This window comes from Buteo buteo, chromosome 19, assembly GCF_964188355.1.
Source record: "Buteo buteo chromosome 19, bButBut1.hap1.1, whole genome shotgun sequence".
Classification (NCBI taxonomy): domain Eukaryota; kingdom Metazoa; phylum Chordata; class Aves; order Accipitriformes; family Accipitridae; genus Buteo; species Buteo buteo.
In genome coordinates this window covers 2513722-2538830 of record NC_134189.1, presented here as the reverse complement: position 1 = coordinate 2538830, position 25109 = coordinate 2513722, and the positions used below count along the sequence as shown (strand labels likewise).

General features: G+C 59.5%; 1 protein-coding gene across 7 annotated transcripts; it reads left to right on the top strand.

Annotated features, from left to right (window-relative positions):
* The first annotated feature begins 907 nt into the window (after positions 1–907).
* TRIOBP (TRIO and F-actin binding protein) lies at positions 908–23318 on the top strand. 7 transcript variants are annotated; one of them, XM_075051662.1, is made up of 22 exons: positions 1051–1123; positions 1884–2011; positions 2466–2599; positions 2997–3108; positions 3450–3705; positions 4135–4486; positions 5300–5432; positions 5810–6793; positions 7057–7152; positions 12707–12763; positions 13119–13187; positions 13616–13705; positions 14564–14673; positions 15122–15680; positions 16327–16437; positions 18419–18566; positions 19105–19216; positions 19712–19871; positions 20223–20336; positions 20649–20735; positions 21596–21759; positions 22497–23318. In XM_075051662.1, exons 5-21 carry the CDS (start codon positions 3513–3515, stop codon positions 21755–21757), a joined length of 3537 nt encoding a protein of 1178 aa, XP_074907763.1. In that variant the 5' UTR covers positions 1051–1123; positions 1884–2011; positions 2466–2599; positions 2997–3108; positions 3450–3512; the 3' UTR covers positions 21758–21759; positions 22497–23318. The 7 variants fall into 7 exon arrangements, with proteins under 7 accessions (XP_074907761.1, XP_074907762.1, XP_074907763.1 ...); XM_075051660.1 differs by lacking the exon at positions 1884–2011 and having other exon boundaries at positions 908–1123; XM_075051661.1 differs by lacking the exon at positions 1884–2011 and having other exon boundaries at positions 909–1123; positions 3504–3705.
* The last annotated feature ends 1791 nt before the right edge of the window (positions 23319–25109 follow it).

The following is a 25109-nucleotide window of genomic DNA, read 5'->3' as shown; positions in this document are numbered from 1 at the left end:
GCATTTTGTGTGAACGAGTCAAGAAAACGCCCCAGTGCAAGGAGGGAGGCTGCAAGATTAGCAGTAGTGCAACTTGCTGTATTGCAAATGAGCGCACTGACAAACAAAAATTATAGCTTAGTTTTAGCATTGAAAATTGGCCCTGGTTGTTTTGGGGAGCAGCCATAGCCTTGATCAGCTGCTCTGACTCGTGTCCGTGCTTAGGGGAGCAGTGACATGTTCACATCAGGGATGCTGGACTCATCCCACACTGATTTCCTGTACCTCTGTCGATGCCTCCTCCCGGCAAATTAAGCGGAGCCCTCCCAGCACAGATCACGTCCTCAAATCCAAGGACTCGCTCTCAAAGCCTGTGGGACAGAGGAGGTGATGGTGGGCAGGATGCTTGTGAAAAGCCAGGACAGCAGAGTGGAGGCCAGCTGTTGTGCTAGAAATGCTTGTTGCCCTTCACAGTTTTGCAATTGACTGTCCTATAGGTCTCAGAAATTTTAGTGGGATCAACAAGTTTAGGAAGAGTCTCAGTGGGTTTCTAAATTTCCTAAGCTGCTTATAGCTAGCCCTTTATGAGCAACATAGTCAAGAAGAAAGGTTTCCTTTTTGTGCCTTTTAAGAGAGCTTGAAGGGAGAAAACTTCCATCAAATAAAATAGCAGGACATGAGCATCACTCCCTCTATCCGGGGGACTCCCAAATTGGGGGGTGTCAGCAGTCATTTGAGGGTGCAGTGCAGTGCCCTCTTCTAAAAGAGGTCCCTGCTGGAGCCTACCCTTTCATTAATTATAATTATATGGATCATACTGATCACCTTGCACCTGGATGCCTTTTGATTCCAGTATTGCCAGCTGAGAGCAGCAAACTTCAGTCTGGGAATAACATTCCTGCTTCCACAGGAGCCTGAGGCTGGGGGACTCTAAGCTCTGGTCTGCTGCTGCTGTTCCTTCCTCCTTTTCCTCCTGGCTGCCCCCTGCCAGCAGCCCAGCAGCCACAGATCTTCGTCCCTGCTATCGACGATGTCTGGTTCAGTAGATGACGTGCCCTGCATGAACTTTGAAGCCAACATATTTGCAAAGAGCCTGTGCCAGCACTGTTTCCGAGCCGCAGGGGCTCACCAGCATGCTATCCAGGTGAGCTCCTCCATCCCACCTGGAGGCTATGAATTCTTCATTAAGGGCCCCTTTGTTCCATGTTGGGACTCCATGTGCCTTTGTAGAGATGGAAATCCCTAAGACAAAGGCTCAGCCAGACTTTCTAGATATCTTTGGGGAAAAGCTGCATGGGGAGAGAGTCTTCCCAGGCATGGAAATCCATCATTTAACCGTGCCCAGGTCAGAGCCGGGAGCCGCCTTAGCAGGGAAGAGCTGGACACCAGGTACCAGGGGCTTGATAGATCCTGGAAGGGAAAGCAGGGATGTTGCAGATGCAAAGCTACAAGGAGGGAAGGGGGGACTGGCAGAGCAGGGACCCGCCCTGGATTAATCTCTGCTTGATGCCTGCCAGCATTTACATCCTGCCTTGCCTAAAATGTGGTCCTGGTGGCTGTCCCTGTGGCCCCTGGCTGTTGGTTTAGGGCCAGGGCTGAGTCCTGTCCCTGGGGCAGCTGCAGTGAGCTGGTCTCAGGGAGTGGGGGAAAGCAGGAGGGGGATAAATCTCACAGAATTTTGGGCTCCGGATACCTTGATCCAACATGGTCCTTCGGCACAGGGCCGGACGCAAAAGCCGCTTGGCTGCCTCCGACTGGGTGACAGCCGGTTTCATGTTCACGGAGGGTTTCGTGTTGTTCGCCGTCCTCCAGGAGCGACTGGCCTGGGATGATTAAATAGTAATGAGCCTCCCTCTCTCTTTCTTGCCCTCTCCCTCTCTCCCCCTGGCCCTGGGCCCTCTAAGGTTACCTCAGCCCTTCGCCCACGATCTGCTCAGAGCCGTCGCCTCTGAGCGAATCCCGGTGCGGGCGAGACGCTGGAGGGAAGGCGGTGCGGACAGCCGGCTCCCCGGAGCCTCCCCCACTGCTGCTCGTAAGCCCCGCAGGTAACAGGGCTGGGGAGGATGCTGAGATGCCTGCAAGCCCTGACAGAGAGAGAGAGGCAGGGGCTGGGGCTACAGCCTTCTCTGCAAAAATCTCCCTCCCTCTTGGCTCCATTGCTTCACTGCGGGTTATCTGGGCGGCGAGGGAGAGCGGCTGCCAGCAGCATCAACTCTGATGTGGCGGGGGGGGCAGTTTCCCTGAGCCCTCATCCACACGCGCTGTCTCTGGGATGCCTGCAGCATTCAGCATCAAATAGGAGCGTGCTGGGCCTCTCTGGCTCTTGAAGTAGGAGAAAAATCTCAACGGTGAGCTGGGAGAGGCATCAAGAGCCCCAGAGGCCAGGCTGCTCTCGGAGGAGGTAGAAGCAGGTGTTTACAAAGGGCAGCCTTCCTCCTCATCCTCAACGTGCTGATTGCACCATTGCACCCCCTTCTTCCTCGCAGGAGCATGCCGCGGAGGTCCCAGGGCGTGATGGCGGCAGCGACGCAGACCCAGGCGGGCCCTGGGATGCTCTCCGTATTTTAGCCCCGCAGTGCGAGGTATACTTGTGCGTGGGGCCAGTGGAGGGGACGGAGCGGTGAGTACCAGCCGGGAGCCGCGCTGCTCCAACAAGCACCCTTGGTGGGAAGAACGGAGGAGGGGGAGCAGGAAGCCAAGCAGGGGGAAATTAAATGCCTTCTCCCTGATGCTCTGTACACCAGTGCCTGGGAAAAAAGGGCTGAGCAACCTCCACGCCGTGCCCTCTAACTGGATTCCTCTTGGCTGTCCCAGGAGAGGTCAGGGGGCCACCAAAAGAGTCTCCTTCTTCCTCACTGCCTCTAGAGCAAGGCTAGTGGTCCCAGGATGGGCTCTGCCAGCCTCTGCCCATCCAGTAGAGAGAAAGCCGGTGTGGCTCGGACTGCCAGCACTGCCACCCACCCCTGAGCTCTGCGGGCTGTGCTGACCACCAGCTGTCCTCTCTCCCTGACCCACAGCTGGCACGAGAGCAGGGGATATCCCCCACTCAGCCCCGGAGCTGTGGGTGAGCACAGAGAAACCGGCACCGACCCCCGCGCCTGTGCCGAAGCCAACTCTACGCTTGCCAGGGTGAGATGGGGATCTTTTGTGGTCTGGGTTATTTTGCTCTCACCAGCCCCTTCGGCTCTTCAATGCCACCTCTGCTGGGCACATTCAGAAGGTCCTGAGATGCGAGGGGGGATCAGCTGAGACCCTTAATCCCCACAAATGAGGCTCTCCCCCTAAAGAGCACATGAGATTTGCTCTCGGATTCCCCCATGCGGACTTCCCTGTGTTGTTTCTTGCCATGCCCACTGATGTTGGGCTGGGGTCATCTTAAGCTCACCCAGCTCCTCTCCTGGTTCCTTTTTACCAGCAGCTTTGGGCTGAACGGGCTCTAACTTCTCATATATGCTCTTACCTCCTTCCAGCCCACAAAAGCCACCAGTCCCCATTGCAGAGATCTGCCCTATCTTGTCTCCCAGGACGGGGAAATGACCCGGTTGTGGGACAACACTTTGGGATCAGGCAAACGGGACATGATGAGCTACACAGGCCACAAGGAGGAGATGCGGCCACGAGCCCTGCAGGCAGACAGAGCCAGGTGGGCTCAGCCCGTTCCCTCTGGATCCTGGGTGAGAACTGAGGCCCAGGGCTTTAGGAAAGAAATCTGCCCGCTGAAAGCAGGTACACTTGGTTTGCTCCCGTGTGAGATCCTAGTTCTGGTTTGCTTTCCACCCGGGGGTCTCTGAAGTTCATGGCAGATCTCTATTTAGATTTAGCATCTCTTTACCCAGTTCTGATCCCAGGAGGCATTCAACACCTCCGTGGCCACCATGCAAAGGGATGAGGCCCAGAGTCCATGAGATGGCATCTCTGTGTGTGCTGACCATGAACCGTGGGTCTCCCGGGTGTTCTCTGTCTGCATGGTTTGGCGTGCCCTCGGCTCGCAGTGCTGCATCCCAACACTCCCGCCCCGCCTGGAGGGAATCTGGGTTTTATCTCTGCCCTCCTGGACCGTTTCTAGCTCTCCTCCGAAGACCTGCTTTGCCGTGGACGTGGTGGCATCCCGCGTCGCTCGCGCCTCCCCCAGTAACGGCCTTCTCCCCGTCCCAGACCGCCGTCCCACCAGCCAGAAGCCGGAGGAGAGCTGGCCGAAGCACCGGAAAACCGACCCTCCCTGGGCATCCACCCCGCCACGTGCCACCACCGGCTCCTCGCTGGCCCGCGGTGACCCGTTGGCCGGCGGCGGGCACCTCGCCGGCTCCCGGGTTCGGGAGCCCCGTGGGCACCCCGGTGGCGGGGGCACGGAGGGGCGGCACGGGCTGGAGAGGCAGGAGTACACGGTGCTGGCGGACCTGCCCAAGCCCAAACGCCTCGGCCAGCGGGATGCTGTCGACCGCTGTGGTTCCCGCACGCTCAGCCCCGGCCGGGTGGAGGTGGAGAGGATATTTGGCTGCGAACGCAGGTGAGAAGCAACGGGTCTCCACGGTGGTCAGAGGTGGGGGATTGCCCCCCCTTATGCTGTCGGGGGGGCCCCCACCTCCAAATCGCTGTGCTTCAGGGAGAGAGCAGGGCTAGGTGGCAAAGCTTAGCTTTCAGCTGTGCTTAAATTTCCCTTAAAGCAAGGATTGGGTTTAGGCTCAGCACCTCCCGGCCTGGGATGCTCCCCCATTGCGGCACGCAGGCAGCTGAGGCCGTTGGAAAGGTGGAGTGAAGCTGAGCTGCTGGAGGTGGAGGGAGCAGCCCACCCTCCTCATCCTCACAGCCACCTCCTGGAAGCTGCAGGATGTGCTGCGAAGCAGGGCAAGCCACGGAATGGGGGAAGGACGGAGGTAGTCCCCACTCCCAGCATCAGTGGCTCCCCAGGGATCCAGGGTCCACTGTAGGAGCCGCTCAGGAACGGACTGGGAATGCCCAGAAGTACCCAGTGCTGGTTGGGTCTTGGCTGGAGAAGCAAGAGTGGCTCCAGCGTCGGTGGTACAGGGCAGGAGGGGGTGTAAATGGGGACCAGGGAAGTATCCTGGGCAGGTGGGTGGGTTGTGAAGGACCAGAGGGAGGGAAGCTTAAGGAATAGCATGAAGAAGACACGGGTGAGGCAGCAGGACCCAAAAGCTGGGGTGGTTGAAGGGATGGGGACAGGGAGAGGCTACGGCGCACAGGGTGTCTGGGGCAGGCGGAGGGAGGTCTGTGGGGTCAGGCTTAGATGGAGCGGGGTCCGCAGGGGCTCTGCCTCTGAGCTGAACCTGGCGGCGGCCAGACAAACTCTGTGTGCCCGTAGGAAATCGGAGACCCTGGAGGCCTTCCAGGCCTTGGAGGAGGGCCGCGTGGACCGGCTCGATGGCAAGACCCCCGTGCCACCCAGCAAAGGCCACCTAGTCCGGAGGCAGTCCAGCCCCAGCCTGCCCAGGGAGGTGAGGCTTCGCTGCGTGGCGGGACCCCATCCCAACTCCCCAAGCTGTGTTGCTTTTTCCTGCCATGTTTTCCTCTTTCTGCCACGTGTGTCTCTCTTCCAGTCCCCTGCTTCCCCTTCCCTCTATTCCCAGCACTCCCCCTGCCATGGATTGGGACTCTTGGCTCTTAAATGGCAGCAGCCCTTTCACCCTTTGGGTGCAAGAGGCTTCTCTTCAGTACAGGCTGGCTGCATGCACAGGGGTGCAATTGCCGTCTGGGGAACTATTTAAACCAAATTGTCTCCCAGCCCTAATCCCATCTTGTTCCCGCTCATCGGACTTTTTTTTTTTTTTTTTTTTAAAGAGGAGTCTCTGCTCTCTCTCCCCCATGTCCCTAGGGTCAGCGGCTCTCCTGGCACCTCGAGCAGCGCAGCAGAGACCCCAAGGAGCCCCTCCATTCCCCCAGCCTGACTCGACACCCCGAGAAGGCCAGCAGGAACCGGGGAGATCCCCAGCGCCCTGCCAGCCCCGGCTGGCTGCTGGAGAAAGGCAGCCGGAGCCCACGCTCCGCAAGTCCGTCCCGCCGGTCAGAGAGGAGGGCAGGGGAGCCCACGAGCCCTCCCTGGCACTCGGAAAAAAGCTGGAGGAGCCGAGGGGAGCCTGGCCACCCCCAAAACTCGGAGAGGGGTCGAGCCACCTGGCAGGCTGGGGGTACGGGGCAAGCCCCGGAAAGGAAGAGCCGAGGGGACTCCCTGCACCCCGCGGGCCTTGGGAAGGGCTCGGATAACAGCAGGCTGAGCCGGCTAGGGCCACCGCCACGGTCCCTCAGTCCCGGGAGATGTACGGAGAGCACGTGGAGAAGCCAGAAGGAGATCTCCCCTCCCGGCCCGGTGCGGGGGGCAGAGAGGCAACGGGTGAAGCCGGGCAAGCCGCTGCACCTCGGGGGGCCCGGGAAGCCATCCGAATGCGGCTGGCAGAGCCTCCAGGAAAAGCTGCAGCCCTCCCACCCCAGGAAGGGCACCGGCAATGACTGGAAAGGTCGAGGCAAGCCCCTGCGCCCTGTGAGCCCAACACGACCGCTGGAGCAGGACTGCAGGGGTCGGGGGGATGCCCACCAAGCGCAGGCGTGGGAAAAGAACTGGAAGCGCCAGGAGAAGCCCGTGTGCCATGCGGACTTGATGCGCCAGCTGGAAAGGGACTGGAAAAGCCCCGCTAGATGTCTGGATGTAGGGCTACGGCCGGATGACAGCTGGAAAAGGCCTGAGAGTCCAGCACAGCGGCTGGAGGATGAGTGGAAGGGTCCCGAGCACGCTCGAGACACAAACAATCCAGAGAAGCCATTGGAAAGCGACTGGGGGAACAAGAGGCTTCTCATTTACCATGTGAGTAGGGCAGGAGCCAGAGCTCATAGGAATCCCACCAGGCATAAAACTGGCAAGCACAGGGTGGGTGGGTCCCCTGGGACGCAATTCCGTGCACCCCAGTTCCTCTGCTTCTCCAGGGGAGCTGCGCTGTCTGCTCGGCACTGGGAGGAGGGAGGATGTTTCCCCTGCCGCCCCATGCCAGGAGGCAGATGCTCGGATCTGGGAAACCTAGGCGAGGACTAAACCCCCATGGCTTCATCTCCTGCCTTCTCCCCCTGCAGCCCCAGCTGGATGGAGGCACCTTCCCACCGCAGAGCAGCACCGGCTCCTCAGGAAGCCCGCAGCCACGTTCGAACGCCAGTGAGAAGCGCAATAAGGTAGGGGCCAGGCCCTGGGAATGGTGAGGAAGGGCAGCTGCCCTTCCCTGGAGGTCTCTGTGGGCAGCACCTGGGTCTCCAGCACTTGATCTGAGCAGGCTCAGCATGGTGCTGCCTTCCCATGACCTCTTAGAAACCACGCTCACTAACACCCCCCCTTTCCTTTGTCCTTCGCCCACTTCTCAGGTGGGGAAACTGAGGCACGGAGCCTTTTTTTTTCAAAGCCAGAGAGAGGCAAGCAGTAGACCTAGGACAAAAAAATCAGCATAGCTGCTTTACTTCCCTTCATTACTGCCCGGTGCTTCAATGGCACCAAGGGTTTTATGGGGATGAAGTGGGCTTTAGCAGCATGAAAGAAGATATAGTCAATTGTGTTGGCGTTCCTGGGATACCAAAAATGGCATGAGCGCGGCTCTGGAGGGCTGCAGAAAGTGTCCTGGGAGCCCGTGTAGCTGGCAGCTGTGCCCGAATCCCTGCCTCTATCCCTTCTCCGTGTGTGTCAGTCGTCTTGGCCAGGTTGTCCCCTGCTAGTGCCTGGCTTTGTGCTTTATACAAGGACAAACCGCAGCCGGGCAAGAAGCTCCCAAAGGCCTCTGAAACTCGAAACGGGTGATATCCCTTCCCTCGCTTCCCTGCCCCGGGCTGGAGAGGAGCCCAAAGCCCTGAGCTCTCCCTGCACACCTGGGGCTGGTTCACCCCACCTATTCCAGGTTCCTTCAGCACCGAGCTCTGGGCCAGACACCTTTGCTTTGCCTTGCGGTGAGAAGCATTGCTTCGCTGTAATTGCACAGGAGAGCCTGGCATTTTGGGATACGCAGCCTGGCATTTTGGGATACGCAGCCCCTGCCCCTTTTTCTTTGGGACCCACTCTAGCAATTCCCCTTCCCGATGCCAGCTGGCTTTCTGGGGTCACCAGAGGCAGCCCCCCGGACCTGCTACCACCTCTGCCAAGCTTGCAAATCCCTGCTTTAGGGGTTGATTTGGGGGTGGGGGACGGGGGATAAAACCGAGCAGCTTCAAGACCGAAGGTGAAGAACCCGCTGTGTTGCGACACACATGGATGGGACTGCTGAAAACCCTTGCCTGTAAAAGATCCGTGCCTGAAAAAAAAAAAAAAAAAAATCCTTGCCTGAAAAAAAAAAAAAAAATAATCCCTGCCTGAAAGAAAGAAAACCCTGCCTGCCCAAGGGCTGGGCTGCCCGGGGGTCCCTCCCCAGGCTTCATCTTTACCCGGGGCAGCGGGGAAGGAGGGGGCCGCGGCTCCAGCCCCAGCACCGCCGCCGTCCCGGGGCCGACCCCCACCCCCCCCCCCGCTTTTCCGCGCTGCCCGGCGGCCTCGCCCGCCCCACCGGCTCCATTGGCTGCGGGCGGCGGCTGGCTGCTATTGGCCTACCGGGGCCCTCCCAGGAAGTTTAGGGGGAGGAAAGAAAAGTTTTTTTGGGTTGATTTCCCCCCCCCCCCCGCCGCCTTTTCTTCCTTTTTTTTTTTTTTTTTCCCAAATTGCAAAAAAAAAAAAAAAAAAAAAAAGGGAGCGTGGGGCAGGCGGCGGAGCGGGCATGGTGGGGCCACGGAAGCCGCCCGGCCGCTGAAGCCGCCCCGCCGCCCTGGCTGCCAGCGCCCGGCCCCGCCGCGACCCCGGTCCCGGTGGTCCCGGTCGTCCCGGTGGTCCCGGTGGTCCCGGTCCCGGCGCCGGCCGCGGTGCCCCCGCCATGACGGTGAGTCGGGACCGGCCCGCGGGGTTTGGGAGGGGGTTGTGGGGGGGGGGGGGGTGTATTTCTCCACCCGGCCGCTCTCCTTCTCTTTCGGCCGGGCCTTAGGGGTGCCCGGCGGGACCACAGCGGGGCTGGGGAAGGGGCGGCGGGGCCCCCCCGGCTGTCAGCAGCCGCCTCTGCGGGGTCCCTGCTGCTCCCCCGGGGGGGGACACTCCGGCTGAGGGGTCGGTGCCCCCTTGTCCGCCTTCCCCCCACCACCGCCGGGTACCCCTCCAGGGCTCCCCTCAGCCGCTTCGTTAGCGACGGGCACCAGCCCCCCTAGACAGACAGACACCCCAAAGCTGAGGCCCGCCGAGCTCACCGCACCGATGACCGCAGCCGGGTGTGAAATCCGCATCCCCCCCTACACGCCTCCTCACCCCCCGGGTGTGGGGAGCTCCTGCTCCCTGTGGGAACCAGATGCGGTTTCGGGGCAGGGAGCATCCCATCCCTGGGGCCAAGGCTTTCCTCGGTGCGGGTGTCTGCCGGCCCGAGAAGAAGGTTGTTGAGCAGAGTGGGGTAATGGAGGTGACAGGCCGGGCTGTGCCCGCCGGCGTTTCGCACGGGGGCGGTGGGAAAGGGCGAGCCTGTCGCCCGCTTGCTTTTTGCAGCACGTCTAGATTCGAGAGCTGCATGGGTGCCCCAGCCTAGGAGCGGTTTTGCTTCCACTAAACTGAGCCGGAGCGGTTTTGCTTTGTGTTTTGGCCTGGGGCCCCGCGCCTTGCGAAGCGGGTTCCCTTTTTGGAGGAGAGAAGACGTTGTGCTTTCCGGGAGGCCGAGAGCCCCTTGCACCATCTCTCAGAGGTGAGAGGAAGGAACAGCCCCAGGACCTGCGGTCCTGAGGAGCTTTTTTTTGGGAGTGGGAAGAGCGGGAGGCACGGCGATGGAAGGAGCACACCTGACCATCCCAGCCTTCCCCCCTCGGACACTGAGCTTTCTCAGCCTGCCGCAGCCTCTTCTCCATTTCTTCATTCCAGCGCCTCTGTACCACCCAGGGGCCATTCTTTCGCTCCCACCCCATTCCCTTTCCTTCTTTGGTGTTTACATTCTTCAGATACTTGCAGGCTGTTATCACCTCCCCTGTAGCCCTTCTTCAGCCAGAACGCTGCCTCTCCTTAACCTGCTCTTGTAAGCCAGTCCTTCCAGATGTCACCTATGTCCCCAGCTCCTTGGGACCCCCTCCAGTGCCTCTACCCGGCCAGCTGCGGGGCTGAACATATAACTCCGGTGGGTACGGATGCAACCAGGCAAAATTGCTGCTGCCACCTCCGGAGCCTAAGCCTCACCATCCGCAGCCCCGAGCTGCGTTGCAGGGCCGTGCATTTTTGCCGGGGGTGCATCCTGCCGCATCCTTGCATCTCCGGCACCCGGATCTCTCCCAGCGGTTCGGCTTTCCTGGATATTTCCTCCTCCCGCTGCTGAGCCGTTTCCTCTGGGTGGGGTGTTCGGTTTGAACCCCGCTCTTTTCTCTGCTGGTATCCTGAGCTCTTTATGCCGGTTGAGGAAGCTGGATTTGGTTGTGGGGAGGGGGAGAAAAGTGGCTTTAAGCACTTTGTGCATCAACTGATGCCTCGTCCTACGGTACCGGCCCCTCTTTGACAAGAATAGTTCAAAGCCAATTCCAGAGCTGCAGCTCTGTGTCTGGGGGTGGCAGGGAAAATGGGGCTGGCAGGGAAAATGACCCCTGTGCAATTCACCCGCTTGGGAGAAGCCCTCCGGGGGGATTTTCTGGCCCCAGCACTGCATCAGGGGCAGTGGTTCTGGCAGGACTTTTTGCTGGTTTTCCCAGGGGCATACAGCCCGTTAACATTCGTTATTTTGGCACCTAATGCTTTGGGATTGTAAATCCTCAATCAGATGAGACCCAGCTGATCTGTACAAAAGCCCCAACCAGGAGTTCTTTTGCTCCCTGTATTGTTTTTCCACCTCCGCAGAGCCTGCCCGTTCTCTCCTCTGCCGAGCACACGTGCGTCCCGGGAGGGGGGAAGGTTGCGCTTTGACGTTTCGCCTCCTTTCCTTCCCTCCTGCCGCTCCCAGTTCGGAGCCGGAGCTGAAGTCACCGGATTGGAAGGGATAACGGGAAAAAGGGTGGAGCTGCTGCCACGGGGAAGGAATTAATTTTCGGGGTGCTTTTTCAGGGCGGCAGTGGGACGTTCGCGTCCGTAGGGATGGGAATGCGTGCGTCCCCCTCGTCTCCCAGCTGCCAGCAGCGCCCATCACCTCTGCGGGAGGTGAGGTATGGGAGTCCCCCGTGCCCTTTCGCTCCGGTTTCCCTGCCTGCCTCCCTTCCCGGGAGGCTCGGGGCCACCGTTGGATGCTTCTGGCCAGGCCTGAAGCTGTAGCAGCCGGTGACCCTCCCCTTGGCGAGCTTCCCCATGCTTGCTCGAACCAATAGCCGGAGCGTCGCGGTGGGCCGGGACGTCCTCGGTTCTTGCCGCCCCATAACCTTGGGTGTAACCCAAGAGCGCAGCTCGGGGAGATGAAAGCAGGGGAAAGCTCAGCCCAGCTGGGCGGCCGGGGAGCTGGGCTTGCGGGGCAGCCGCGGCCGGCCGCCGGGCTCGTTCGGGGGGCGCGGAGTGGCCCGTCGGCTTGCCGAGCCACCCCTTCTCGGCAGCTTGGTCGCGGGTGGTAGTTGTGGCACGTGAGGGACTGCTGGTGGCTTCCTCCGGGCTGGCAGGTCTGGTGCAGACCGCTGGGAGGTCCAGCTCTGGCACCGTCACCTCTCCGGCACTGTCCCTGCCTGGTTCGGCTGCAGAAGAAGGGGCAGATCGGCAAACTCTGGCTTCCCCGGGGAGAAGAGGCATTGGGCTGAATTATTTGGTGGTGCAACTTCTCCGGAGCCAGCAGGGTTGGGAGGAGGGAGCAGCTCGAGCCTGTTTGGCTGAAGGCAAAGCCAGGGAGAGCGGTTCCCCTGAGTCAGCTCTCTGACGCTCCACCTTGGGAAGGAGATAAACTGGTTGGGGATGCCGCACCAGTGGCGTGAGGTTAGGAGGAGGTGGGGGGTGGGGGGAAACTTCTTTCTAGCACGGGGTGATCTGGGTGAAACTCTGCTCGTCCTCCTCTTCTGTAGCTGTGGCTGAGGCTGGGCAGAGGGCAAGCTCTGCAGCAGGAGGGGGCAGAAAGAGCTGGGTAAGAGAGGAGCCCCCAGCATCTTGGAGAGTCTTAGAGAGGGTCGAGGATCAAGCGTTGGTTGTGACTCTGATTTCATCTCTACCCTGGGGCACGTCATTTAAAGGCAACGTGTTTTCACAGTTGTTGAATTGCCTCCTGGACGTTTGCGGTGAGGGCTGTTTCTTGTAGAGAGCTGCTTGTGTCTTTAATAAATGATCGGTGGTGAAGTTACCGGAGGGACGTAGCTCTGGGGCACGGATGGCGAGGGTTTGGACAAGGCCTGTGGTTCTTTGCAACTTTGCCTCTGTCTCCGAGGCAAGCCCCGTCGGTGGCAGTGGAGCACTCCCTTCTGCCCGCTCCCCTTGTCCCTGCCTCCCCCTCTCTGAATAAATACCTCCGAGGCACCTTGTGGAAACCTCCCTGCTGCATATTTTCCTTCAATTTTTTTTTTTTTAAACCTCTTTCCTTATCTCCTGCTTCCTCTTACAGGAACAACTGCCTGCTGCCGAGAGCTAAATCCAGTTCTCCTTCACCACTGGGTCCTACACCCCCATGAGTTTCCTAAAAGCGATGCCAGGCTATTCCCACTGTCTTTCTGCCACTGGGGACTCGCCTTCCACCCCCTGGCATGAAAAGCCCTTTTGTGGGTTTCTCCAAGACAGTAACCCTCTGTTTTGTCCTTTCCTCTCCAGCCGGATCTCCTCAATTTCAAGAAGGGATGGATGTCCATTCTGGACGAGCCGGGAGAGGTAAGCCCGAGGCAAGGGTCTGCCTCTTCCCCCAGCCCCTGCGGCTCTTGATCCCCTGGTGAACAGCTGATTTCCTTCCCCCTCTCTCGCTGAGGTCGCTCCTGCTGGGAAGGACAGCGGGAAGCCTTTGGTGGAGGTGCCTCGCTTTGTGTGCGGGCACGGAGGTTCGCCCGGTGCCCCTCTCCCAGCCGAGGGGCACGAGGGGGAGCTGGAAGGGATGTGGAGGAGGGGGAAGAGGAGGCTGAGAGGTCACGGCGCAGCGCGTCCCTCCCTGTTCCTACGCTTCCCCCGGTAACTGCTTATCCGTTTCCCTCCTGTCTTTTCCCTTCCCTCCCCCTGCCCAATCCACCCGCAGTGGAAGAAACATTGGTTCGTGCTGACCGACTCGAGCCTGAGGTATTACCGGGACTCGAATGCGGAGGAGGTAAGCACGGCCGGACTTTCTCCAGCCCCTGTCCTCCTTCCTGGCCAAGGGGGGAGAGGACCGCAGCCCTGGCACGACCAGCACGCTCCCAGGAGAATCGGCAGCGTCACGTCCCCCTGAAAGGCGCTGGAGGTGGCGAACCGCGCTTTGCCAAGGGGTGACGAAGAGGACAGGTGTCTGAAGGCGGGCCGGTGGGGTGGTGAAACCTGGGGGGGCTGTCAGTGGTGGGAGGTGGGGAGAAGGGCTGGTCCTGTGGCTGGGCATCTCTGACGCTCTCCATCCACGCTGCTGGCTCCCCGTGCTGTGTGGGGGAGCTATGGGGTGAAGGCAGAGGCAGCCTGCGCTTCTGTTAGGGTGCTGGCAGGTGATGGGGGGCTTTTTCAAAGCTGGGTTTGCACTGATGTCCTAGCGGGTGGCCGTGCTTGCAGGCTGATGACCTCGACGGAGAAATCGACCTCCGCTCCTGCACGGACGTGACGGAGTTTGCGGTGCAGCGCAACTATGGCTTCCAGATACACGTGAGTGTCCGGCACCGTGTGGACACGGAGCAGCAGCACCAAGGGATGCCGGGTGGGAATGCGCGCTCCCTCCCTGTGCCGAGATGCCGAGAGGCAAGCCATGCAAACCTTGTGCCAGGACGGTGGCCCGGCAACGCTGGTCGGTGACGCGTGGGTGGCGGTGCTCAGGGACACGAGTGCTGCCCGCCTGCAAAGGGAGGAGGAGGAGGCAGCTTTGCAGGGCTGGCCGAAGGCTGTGCTGGAGACAGCCCAGGAGCCGAGCTGAACGCCAGGAGTGTTTACTTGACCCGGTGGCCAAGGCAGCTTCTCTAGAGCCGTGGGGATGGAGAGGCGAGCACTGCAGATCTCAGTGTAACCTGGCTGACCATGCTCCGAGTAACAGCCTGTACCCTGGATCTGGCGCCGGTACAATCCTGTCCTTGGCTACTTGCTGTAGCAGCAGGAGGTGGCTGCTAAGGCAGCACAAAAAATTGTATTTCTGTGGGTGTGCAGGGCTGGGCACTTCACGGTCTGGGTTTCCCTGTAGCCTGCTGCTGTACCCCAGCGCTGGTGCCCAGCTCCCAGCACCCGAACGGCTGGATTGCACCGGCTCACGTTTGGCCAAGTGTGCCAGCAAAGTTTCTTTTGCCTTTGCTTGGAGATGGTCTCATGGAGGATGCATAACGGGCTTCCCCACAAAGAGCGTGTCTCCGCTCCCACCCCTCCTCCTGGCCCCGAGAGTCTTTGAGGCAGCGGGTGGCCTCTCTAACACTGTCCAGCACCCATGCAAGCGGGTGCCCGGGGGTCTCAGGGAGCAAGTGGGAGCTGCCTGCACCTCTGCTGGGCACTGACAGGGCCTCCATTGCCTCCCTGTTGCAGACGAAGGATGCCGTCTTCACCTTGTCGGCGATGACCTCGGGCATCCGGCGCAACTGGATCGAAGCCCTGAGGAAGAATGTGCGCCCGGTCAGCGCTCCAGACGTCACCAAGTAAGAGCTGCCCCGTGCCGCTTCTCCTTTTCCCCGTCTTGCTGCCCCTCTCCCCTGGCAGGCAGGGACTGGGAAGGCCCCTCTGGAAATCTGGCTGCTCCCAGATCAGCCCTGCCCTCCGCTCCTGAACATGGCCCGGATACACCAGCTGGTGACGGGGGATGAGAGCCTGATGGCTCCTGCTCTTGCACCCACTTTTTGCCGTGCCACATCAGTTTAGCCGGGTTTCTCCACCAGCATGGCTGGAACCAGAGGTGAATCATTCCCACCCTATGGAGGAACCCCTTTCCCCGAGGGCTGGGATGCTACAGACCCAGCTCCACGCTCAGGGTGGGGTTTTGTAACGCTGGGCTGAGCAAGGGCTGAGCCTTGGGCAGTTGGCAGCGTCTCCACCGGCATCCTTTCCCACGTGGTGCCTCTCCTTCACTGGCTGCTGCTCTGGTTTCAGGCTCTCTGACTGCGATAAGGAGAACTCCTTCCGTAACTGCGTCCCCCAGAAGGGCTCACTCCGGACAGAGGAGCAGCAGCGGCCGGGCTTGGGCTCCGAGGGGAACTCGAAGGGTGGTCACTGGAAGGCGGATGGGCAGCGCCATGCCTTTGACTACGTGGAGCTGTCTCCCTTGCCGCAGGACCCTGGGAATCACGGGTCCCTGCAGAGGACGAGAGGGAGTTTGAGGATCTCCGACCGAACTCCCAAGCATGAGGAGCTGGAGCGGGATCTGGCCGTCCGTTCAGAGGAGAGGCGAAAATGGTTTGAGACCCCCGACGGCAGGGTCCCAAATAGCGATGGCCCAGCAGGAGACTCTTCCCGCAAGGTGGGGGAGCAGGACCTCCCCGCTCCCCCGCTTTCAGAGGACCAGCGGGTTCGGCTGAATGAGGAGATAGAGAAGAAGTGGCTGGAGCTGGAACGCCTGCCCTTGAAAGACTCGCGGCGAGTGCCCTTGACGGCACTGCTGAACCAGAGCAAGGGGGGCCATGGAGACACCAATGAGGCACTGAAAAAGGAGGTAAGAGCATCCCTGGTCTCTGGAAGTGGGATTCTGGTGGCTCCTTAATGTGGTGCCTGGCAGCAGGAGGCTCTGCAGAAGAGCAAGGCAGAGGTGCAGGGAGATGTTCATTCTTTCTGGCTCCATTTGCCACCCCTTGAGTGCATGGGAGCTTTTGCAGCCAGGTAACGCGAGGCTGGAGACCTGCTCTCGTGCACGTGGAGAGGTTCCCCAGGCCACATTTTGGTCCAGGATAAGTTAGTTGGTGGCACTGCTTGTGTGGAGTCTGTGTTTCCCAGGAGTACATCCGCAGCCTCTCTTCTCTGGCTGTTCCCAAGCCTGCAAGTGCTTCACCTCCCAGCCTTTGAAAAGAGCCATGCGCTTGTCTGTCATCCCAGCTACCCATGTAGCAGTGGTTTCCTCCAGCACGGATCCAACTCTGGAATTTGGGATGTCTCCTCCCCTCCTTGCTAGCCCTTACCAGGCTGGGGCTGGCTTTGCCTCTTTGGTCCCTTGGCAGGCTGCCATTCCCGTGGGAAGCATCCATCTCCATTGGCCGCGCATGGTCCTCCCCATCCCTAAGCCCAGGGTTTGAATGCAGCACGTTGGTCAGGCCGCGGCACTTTTCCAACCCTGGCTGAGCATCTCTCTCCCCTCCCTGGTGCAGGTCCAGTCACTGCGGGCGCAGCTGGAGTCCTGCCGGGCCCGAAACGAGAGCCTTCGGGAGGCAGCGAAATCCCAGGGAGACGGCCACGTGCCCCGGGGGTACATCTCACAGGTGAGCAGGGTGCTGGACATGGGACCCTGGGGTTGCTCCCAGTCCCAAACTGGGAAACGCTGGGACTCAGCTCATTGCCGAGCAGGTATCGCTAATCATTGGGTTGCCATGGTGACCCTAAGTGAGCCCACTTGTAATCAATGTTAATTACATAAAGGCTGGTGCGTGTTGCCTGGCCTTAAAGGGGCCAGAGTATAAATGGGGAAGAGGAGGAGGAGCGGGAGAGGTGCAGGATCTGTGCCCCGCTTTGTGCGTGGTGCTGGCCTGGGCTGGGGGGGTGAGCTGTCCCCCAGCTCGGGAGCGGGTCAGCAGCTTTCTGCCGAGCTGCCTGCACGTTCCCCAGCGGTTTGCGGCTCACCACGTGTTGTTCTTGCTAACAGGGGCTCCCGAATCCCTTGTTAAAAGCAGTCCGTCAGGCCCTGGGGAGCTCCCGTCCCTGCCAGAGCCGCCCGAGCCCTGAAGGTCACTTTGACAGCACAGCCCGTTCGTTTGCTGGGACGGCACATGGGAAAGCCCGCCAAGCAGAGTTTGCTCGTGCTTCAGCCTCTCGCTTCTCTTTGTTTATTTATTTCCACCCGCCATGGACTTGTCTAAAACAAGCGGGGTCACATCCCGTAGGGATTTCCTGGGGGGAGGCTGCCGTTCCACCACGCTGTGAGGATTTCAGGATGTGCCCTACGTGTTGAAAGATACTGGGGGGGGACGGGAATTGGGGCTGGCAAAGCCTGTTGCAGTCATTTGGCTGTACCTAGCCCAGATAAAGAAACCCACATGCTCCGTGGGGCCCAGACCAGCCACTTAGCAGTCGCTCTGTCATCTTGATCTAATATTTACAGCTCACAGGCCTCTTTATGGTCAAAAAAAGCAAAAGAAGTGGGGAGGAATGGCACCTTTTCTTCCTAATAACTTCACTCAAAAGGCCAGCATTTCACATCTGAGGCCAAACTTGACCTTTCCCCAAAGGGCTCGTTCTCTCTCAGCCTGCTGAGGTTCGCTGCCAGTCTGTGGACAGATCACCAAATCGATCCCTCGCCTTTTCCTCTCCTCTGGTCGATCTGTGAAGCTTCTCAGCTTCCCTCGTCTCAGTAGGGATTTAGCCAGCAAGGACTTGCATTCCCACAATGTGTTCCAGTGCCCTTTATATCAGCCTTCGCCTTAGTACTGGGGGAAGGAATGGGGTGGCAAGGGGCTGTTGGGGGATGCAATGGTTTCCTGGCTCTCTACTGATGTCTTAGAGGCCCTGGCTTTTTAAAATAATACTCTGGCATGGTTTGGTGGTGAAGAAACCCTTCCTGAGAGGCTTGAGGCAGTGCTGCCAGCATCTGGAGGGAGAGCAGAGGCGTAGCCCCAAGGTGGGAACCGCTTTGCTTTGCTGTAACACCAGTTAACCACAGCGCTTAGTGGTGAAAGACCCATCCCCTTGGTCTCAGAGCCATCAGAAAGAAGAGTGAGCTGTGTGAGGGGGATCCCTAAGCATTAGGCTTTGGGGAGGGCTCTTTGGCAGCCTCTGTCAGGCTGTAGGGCAGTGCAGGGTGTCACTTTTCAGAAGAGGCTTAGCTTTCATTGATTCTGGGGGATGCTGCTTCATTTAAAAGGCAGATGAGATGCGGTTCTCTGGCAGTGCAGCCTGGTGGAGGATCTGGACTGGGGCGTCGGGTGCATTATTCCCAGCTCTTGGCTCAAGAGGAATGTTCTTGTCTTGCTGCCTTAGTTTTAAGAACAGCAAGAGGAATGTTTCTTCCTCTGCAAAGCACAAGGGGATCGCAAGATGCGTGGCCCTGTCACATGGTTGGGTTCAGTGATAATCTCGCTTTGAGAAGGAAAAGACCCTCCTGAGAAGTGGTCTCACTCCTCGCAAAATGGCCCTGGACTCGGGTGAGGTTTGCAAAGGCAAACATTAGCCCAGCCAGGTGCCTGTCCTGGCCCGAGCCCTTCCTCCTGCCCTCCTGGTCCCTCACCGCTCCTTTCCCTGGCACGGCAGGAGGCCTGTGAGCGCAGCCTGGCTGAGATGGAGTCGTCCCACCAGCAAGTGATGGAGGAGCTCCAGAGGCACCACCAGCGGGAGCTGGAGCGGCTGCGGCAGGAGAAGGAGCGGCTCCTCGCAGAGGAGGCGGCGGCGACAGCAGCAGGTAGGAGCGAACACCAAGCCGTGTCCCCACTCAGCTGGGTCCCTCCCGCCTCTCCCAAATGTTTCTTGCCAGAAACCAGCCATCCCAGTCATCTGGAGCCACGCCGCTGACCCTACTGGTGTGAGGCTGATGTTCCTTGGAGCATGAGCTTTGTGCTCCTCGGACCTGTGCTGCAGGGGTCTGTTTGGGTTCGGGGGGGACGGGGTGTAAAGATGCTGTGGGAAATGGGGTCTTGTCTCTGTGGATAGGTGGGAGGGGGCCAGCACCTTCTTGTAGGCAGGCAGGGCTGGCAGAGGTGGCGGGGAGCTCCCACACTGCACTGTGTTATTCTCAGCAGCATTTGGTCTGTCAGGATGATCCTGGGGCATGGAGAAGGTGGGGAATGCCCTGAGGGCAGAAGGGAAGGAGAGGGAATCTGCAAAGACAGGTCTGGGAGCCTGCAGCAGAAAGAGCTCAGCCAGTTCCCTGGCGTGGTTTCCCCAGATGTGCCGGAGCTGGCACAGCCTGATCCCCCATCTCCCATTGTCGCCCTCTGCAGCCATCGAGGCGCTGAAGAAAGCCCACCGGGAGGAGATGAACAAGGAGCTGGGCAGGACACGAAGCTTCCAGCAATGCAGTTCGGTCTCAGATGCCCTCCAGAAGCAGCACCAGTAAGAAACCACCTCTCCCGCTTCCCTTGCCCGATGCTGCCGCCCTGTGCCAGTGTCACCGCACCCCACCTGCGGCCGTAGCCCCCAGCTCTCCCTCCTGCCGCCTCCCCAACTCCTTCCCCAGAGACGGTGGGTGACCAGCGGAGACTGCCAGGGCTGCTGGAGCTATAGGGCAGGGAGGTTTATCCCCTGCTTGGCTATTTTCCCTATAGCACCTCTGTGTTCCCTACAGCACTTCTGTTTTCCCTGTAGCTTCTTCCTTCTATTTTCTTTACGGAAAGCTCCTCCGTTTCTCCTGCATGGCCTGAAGCTCCTAGAAGCACCATGCTCGTGTGCAGGAGGGTGGGAACTGAAGCCTTGGTCCACATGGAGCATTTTTTTGTGCCGATGACCGATGTGGGCAGAGGCTGCCCGTGGCAGGGGGGAAGGCAACGCTGATGGCCAGGGGCCGGCGAGGGTTGTGGGGCAGCGATGAGCCGGCGGCCTCTTTGGCAGGTTGGACGTGGATTCCCTGAAGCGGGAGCTGCAAGTGCTTTCTGAGCAGTATTCCCAAAAGTGCCTGGAAATCGGGGAGCTCACCCAGAAAGCAGAGGAGCGGGAGCAGACACTGCAGCGCTGTCAGCAGGAGGGGAAGGAGCTCCTCCGGAAAAACCAGGCAAGAGAAGGGATTTCCCCACGAGCAGAGACGGCAGAGCGCGTTCCTCCCTTGCACAGCACAGCCTCTCTGTTTAAAACTCCCCTACCTGTTTCGTATTTGTTCCCTTCTGAGGTTTTATCATCAGAAAGAAAAAAAATTAAGAGTTAGAGGCTGTAGATGGGCTTATCTTAACTATGGGGTTAAATACGGCAAGTGTATTCTGCTACTTGTAGGTGCTGCCGTCACCTATGGGCAGGGACTTACAAGGAGGTCTTTAAGCTGAAGCAGGGCTGGCATAAGATGGAGGGGCCAGGACAGCAGAGAGGCCTGTGCCATGGCTACTCTGATGTCTTTTGGTTTTGCCTGCAGGAGCTGCAGACCCGCCTCTCGGATGAGATCGGGAAGCTGCGAAGCTTTATTTCGTCACGAAGCTCTGGGGACCGCTCTCCGCACAACAACGAGCGGAGCTCCTGCGAGCTGGAGGTATGAGGGTCCTCTCCCGCTGTCCCGCCGCCTCCGTCCCTACCCCGTGCCGGGGGTCTCCTCCTCGCAGTGGTTTTGGCTTGGAGCGTGTGGGAGGGGGCTGCCGCATGGAGCAGCGGGGCCGGTGTGGGAAGCAGGTACGCAAGCTTCCCCTCCGCCGCTTTCCCTGGGCCGCTCGTGCTCTTTCCTGCTCCAGCCCTCCTGGCCCTTCCTTCCTTTTCCACCACCGCGCTTGCGCCAGGGCCGGCTGGCCTTTCCGAAATGGTGGCTCTTTGAGTCATCTCTGGTTCCTCTCCCACCTCCCTGGCGTAGGTGCTGCTGCGGGTGAAGGAGAACGAGCTCCAATACCTAAAGAAAGAGGTGCAGTGCCTGCGGGAGGAGCTGCAGATGATGCAAAAGGTTGGTGTTTTCCGGGAGCCATTGGGAAAGCGGCAGGAGAAGGAGGAGAAGGGAAGGAGGGGAGCACCAGCGCTGCTTGTCAACAGGGTTCAGCTGGGTTTGATGGGATGCTCAGGCCAAACCCTCTTGTCACCTGTGCTCCTTGTCCCTGCTCGCTCCGGAGCGCATAGCAGCCGTGCGCTCCAGACAGCATGGGCTGGTGTAGATTTACCTTGTACCAGGGAAATGTCACGGAGACTTTGCTGCTGGTTTCCCCAGATGTATGTACCTATGAGTGTGGACAAGCCAGGAGCCCTTCTTTCCCAGGTGGGAAGCCTGGGTGCCTCCTGCCCAGAAAACTCCACTTCCAAAGCCACTTTTCTCTTCCCCTTTTGTCCCCTCACTGGGTGGATGTGTTTCCTTGAGCACTGTCGCTGGGTGTGCTGCTCCCTCCACTGGCAGCAGCTCCTTCAGAGGGATTTTCAAAGACCCCTGCCAAAGGGGTATCTGAAAGAGGCTTTGAGATTCAGTGATGCTCCAGGAGCTTACAACTTTCTAACTTAAGTTTTTTGCCGAATAAGTGGCTGGGACCAGCCCTTTCAGCGGCCTGCGTCTCTGGTGGGGTTTATTTTTCCAATATGGCTGGCCCAAATACGCGTGAGCCATGGTAAAGCTCACCTCACCTCCTCAATTCTGATGCCGCAGATACCCGCTGCTGCGGGACCAGTGACTCTGCCTTCCTCCCCAGCCCAGGGTTTGGGAAGTGCTACCTCCACGGTCTTCTTCTGAACGGTTTCTGCGTGGTCCAGATTGGGATGGGCTTCAAACCCAGGGCTGGCTCCCCCCTCCTCACCTGCTGGTCCTTCTCCCTCCCCTGGCAGGATAAGAGATTTGCCTCAGGGAAATACCAAGATGTCTATGCAGAGCTGAATCACATTAAGGTGCGCTCGGAGCGAGAGATCGAGCAGCTGAAGGAGCACCTGCGCCTGGCCATGGCGGCTCTGCAGGAGAAGGAGTCACTGTGCAACAGCGTCGGCGAGTAACGGTGAGCGTCGGGGATGCTGCGATGTCCCCTGCGGGTGCCGGTGGCTGACACTAGCTGCCCCGCTTTGACAGCGGGGTGGAAGCCGCCGGTTCCTCCCGCTCCACTCTGCTGAAACTTTAGGCTTAAACTCTTCCTTCTCTGCTTCTTGCATCCTCTCATCCTGCACCCCTGGCCCTCCTGCCATCCCTGACATTCTCCCAAGGTCCCCAGCCCCCTTCTCGCTGCGCTGCTCTTGATGCTCCTGCAGCCAGCACCAACCGCTGCTCAACCGGGCTGGAGGTGGGAGCCGGCGATCCGCTGGCCTGTGCCTTGTGGCTTGGGTGACAGCGCGGGGGCAGTTACGCGCTACTTTACGTAGGTGATGTTTCTGCTGCGTTCGCCTTTGTAGCGGTTTCCCCATCGCAGCATGGAAATTTTAGGTCTGCATCAAAGCAGCCCCGACTAGACCCAGCCTTCCTCCCACGCTCGCCTGCAGGCGTCCCCGCTGCGGCTGGGGAGGGAAGCAGGGTGACGGGAACGAGGGCGTCCCGTTGTCCAGAGCGCTTCTGCTCCTTGCTTGGATGCCGTGGCCATCGGGATTGGGGTCACCCTGCTCCGCCAGCGCTTGCTGGTGAGCGCCGAGATGAGTTGGTCTGCCGCAGCGCGTAAGGCGGCCATCTCCTGGGGGAGCAGAAGGGACGGCGTTTCTGCGCTCGGTGGAGCCTTTCTAAACCATTTCTGGTTTTGTCTCTCTCTAGGTCTGCTCTTCGTTTGTTTATCTGTTCTCGGTTTGTATTTGCTCCATTCCTCACTTGCGGGGAGGGGGAGGTTGAATCCCATCCGTTATTGCCTTGGCAAGGAATCCCACACCCCCCTCAACCTCCTCACTCCCCTCCCAAAGCTTTTTTGATGAACCCCTTTTGCCTGCGTACCTGAGCACGTTGTTTGGACTGGCTCCTTACATGCACCTTCTCCAGGATTTTATATGTGAAAATTATATTTTGTAGAGGAATTTTTTCCCCCTGGGAAGAAGGGGAAGAGGAGGGGGAGAACTTTTACTACATCACCAGCATTTTCTAACCTGAAAAAGAGAATCTGGTTTTCCCCCCCTCCCCAGCCCTGTTGCTCCCAGCCACACAGCCACCTTCGGCACATATTCCCTCTCTTCCAAATGTCTCCGTGGCCCCGCTGGGATGCACGGCAACGACCACGCTCCCCCTCCCGTGCCACCCCCGGGGACCTGCGGAGAAGACATGCAAGCCATAGGAGGGAGCCGCCGGGGCAGTCTGCCATGGACGTGCTTGCCTGGGACTTTTGAAAGAGGAGACCTTGGCAAGAGTCCGCATGATCGAGCTCTCTCCGTGACTGTCCTTTGGCTCCTTCAAGAACCCAAATTGGCAGGAGCCCAGAGCCACGGGGCTTCTCCTTTCTGGGGAAGAGGAGCTGTGAGGCTGCTATTGCACCCGCCAGAGCCAACCTCCCCCAAGGTGGCAGCTGCTGCTGCTCTGCTGTGCCCTTCAACTTTTAACTTAATAAAATCTTCCCCTTTTGCTGAGAAAAATGTGTTCCTTGGGGCAAAGGCTTGCCACGTGGCCCTAACCCAGTGTGGCGGTGGGGGGGTCATTTTTCCAGGTTCCTGTGTGATTTTGGGGCATCCTGACCTGTCACTTCTCTCCCTCTGGATTTGGGGAGAGAAAGCAGCTGGAGCACCCCCAGGCCCTGGCGGGAGAGCGAGCGGAGCCCTGCAGTGCCATTATCCAGCTGTCTGCTCCACCTTTGGGTTCGAGGGGGGAAATAATCTGCTTCACCACACCGCTCTGAAAATCCCACATGGACCCTCAGCCCCATGGAGGAAGAGCTGAGCCTGGGCTGCGTCAGTAAATCTAGTATCGGTGGAGGCAGATGGCACTGCAAATTACTGGTAGAGTATGTCTAGATCCTGGGGGAGATCAGAGTGATCTCAAATGCTTTCCTCCTCATGTTTTTGGGTGAAGCACGTTGCTTTTTGGCAGGATGGAGGATCTGGGGGTGACTGCTCCTCGTTCAGCCCCATCCCAATGTAAACGTGAGCTGTTGCTCTGCAGAGAGGCTGCTGACAATTACAGAAGAGCCCTAATTGCGGGTTTGTGCCAGGGCTGGAGGCACCGTCTGAAGAGAGGAAGATGAAGGGGTCAAGGAGGACCCTTGGATGGAGGTAATGGATGCTTCGGCTGGGAGGCTGGAGTACTGCGAGAGATGGGGATGGAAGCAGGGTGTAAGGACGCAGTGGCAGCCGCAGTGAGGAGAGTTAGGGCAGCCTTCGCTCAGCCCGCGATAACCTCGCCGTGGTATCCGTGGCCCCTGGGCCGGGGGGGGGCGCAGGCAAATGCAAGACCCCCTCCTCCATGGGCACAGCTGCGGCGACTGCTTTCCCCAGGTAAGGCAAGCCGCTTCGTAAGTCACAAATTCTGGTAAAACAGGGTTGCAGGCTTTTGTCGTGCGCGTGAGGTCCTCGGGCAACCCGGCGGATGGTGCAGGAGGGCCGGGCGCCGAGCTTGGCAGCCGGCTCCCCGTTGCGCCCGTGCAGAGCCAAGGCTTGCTCTCGCTGGTGCTTGGCCTCATGCTTCCAGCCTAGAAACCCTCCCGTCCAGAGGTCCAGGCTTTTCCCCCTGCTTCCCAGCAAGGACATGGCTGTTGCCATCGAGTTTGGGACGGGGTGAGCATTCGGCACGCTGGGGGGTTGAGATGGGAAGGCAGGCAGGGCTTGGTCTTGCCACGGGAGATTGGTAGGGATCAAGAAAGGAGGAAAAAAAAAGCAGGGTTCAGGGCATGGTGTTTTGGGCTGGAGGGGGTGCGTGCGTGGTTTTTCGGAAAAACAATAGTCTGCCTGGTTGTACCTGCTCCTGGGGGAGGAAACTCCCAAAAGTGGGGCACTGGGGGCAAGCTGAGGGTGAGCGAGGGGTGAACTGCAGAGTGCTGGTGCGTGCGGCTTGCCAGCCCCTTCCCCAAGGGGTTCGGTATCTTGTGTTTGTTTGGGTTGGTTTGTTGGCGTGGTGGTTTTGTTGTTTGTTTTGGGTTTGGTTTTTTTTTCCCCTTCCTGACCTGGGGCTGCTGACCCCGATAAACGTGTCGCGTAAGCGTGGGTGAAATGTGTGGGTGCCTGACATGCTGTTGAGCTGCCCCTCCTCGAGGCTCTGCAGCTGCAGATCAGCCACCGGCTCGGTAGGAGCATCCCGTCATCCCGGGGTGATGGGGAGCTGCCACCTCCCAAACCAGCACGGCATTAATCAGGCGGCCCCCGTCTCGCCTGTGGCTGGGCGATACGGCCGCCCTGTCGTCTCTGCATTGCTATCTCCTGGGTGCAGGGGAGCTGGGTGGGGGGAGAGCAGTGG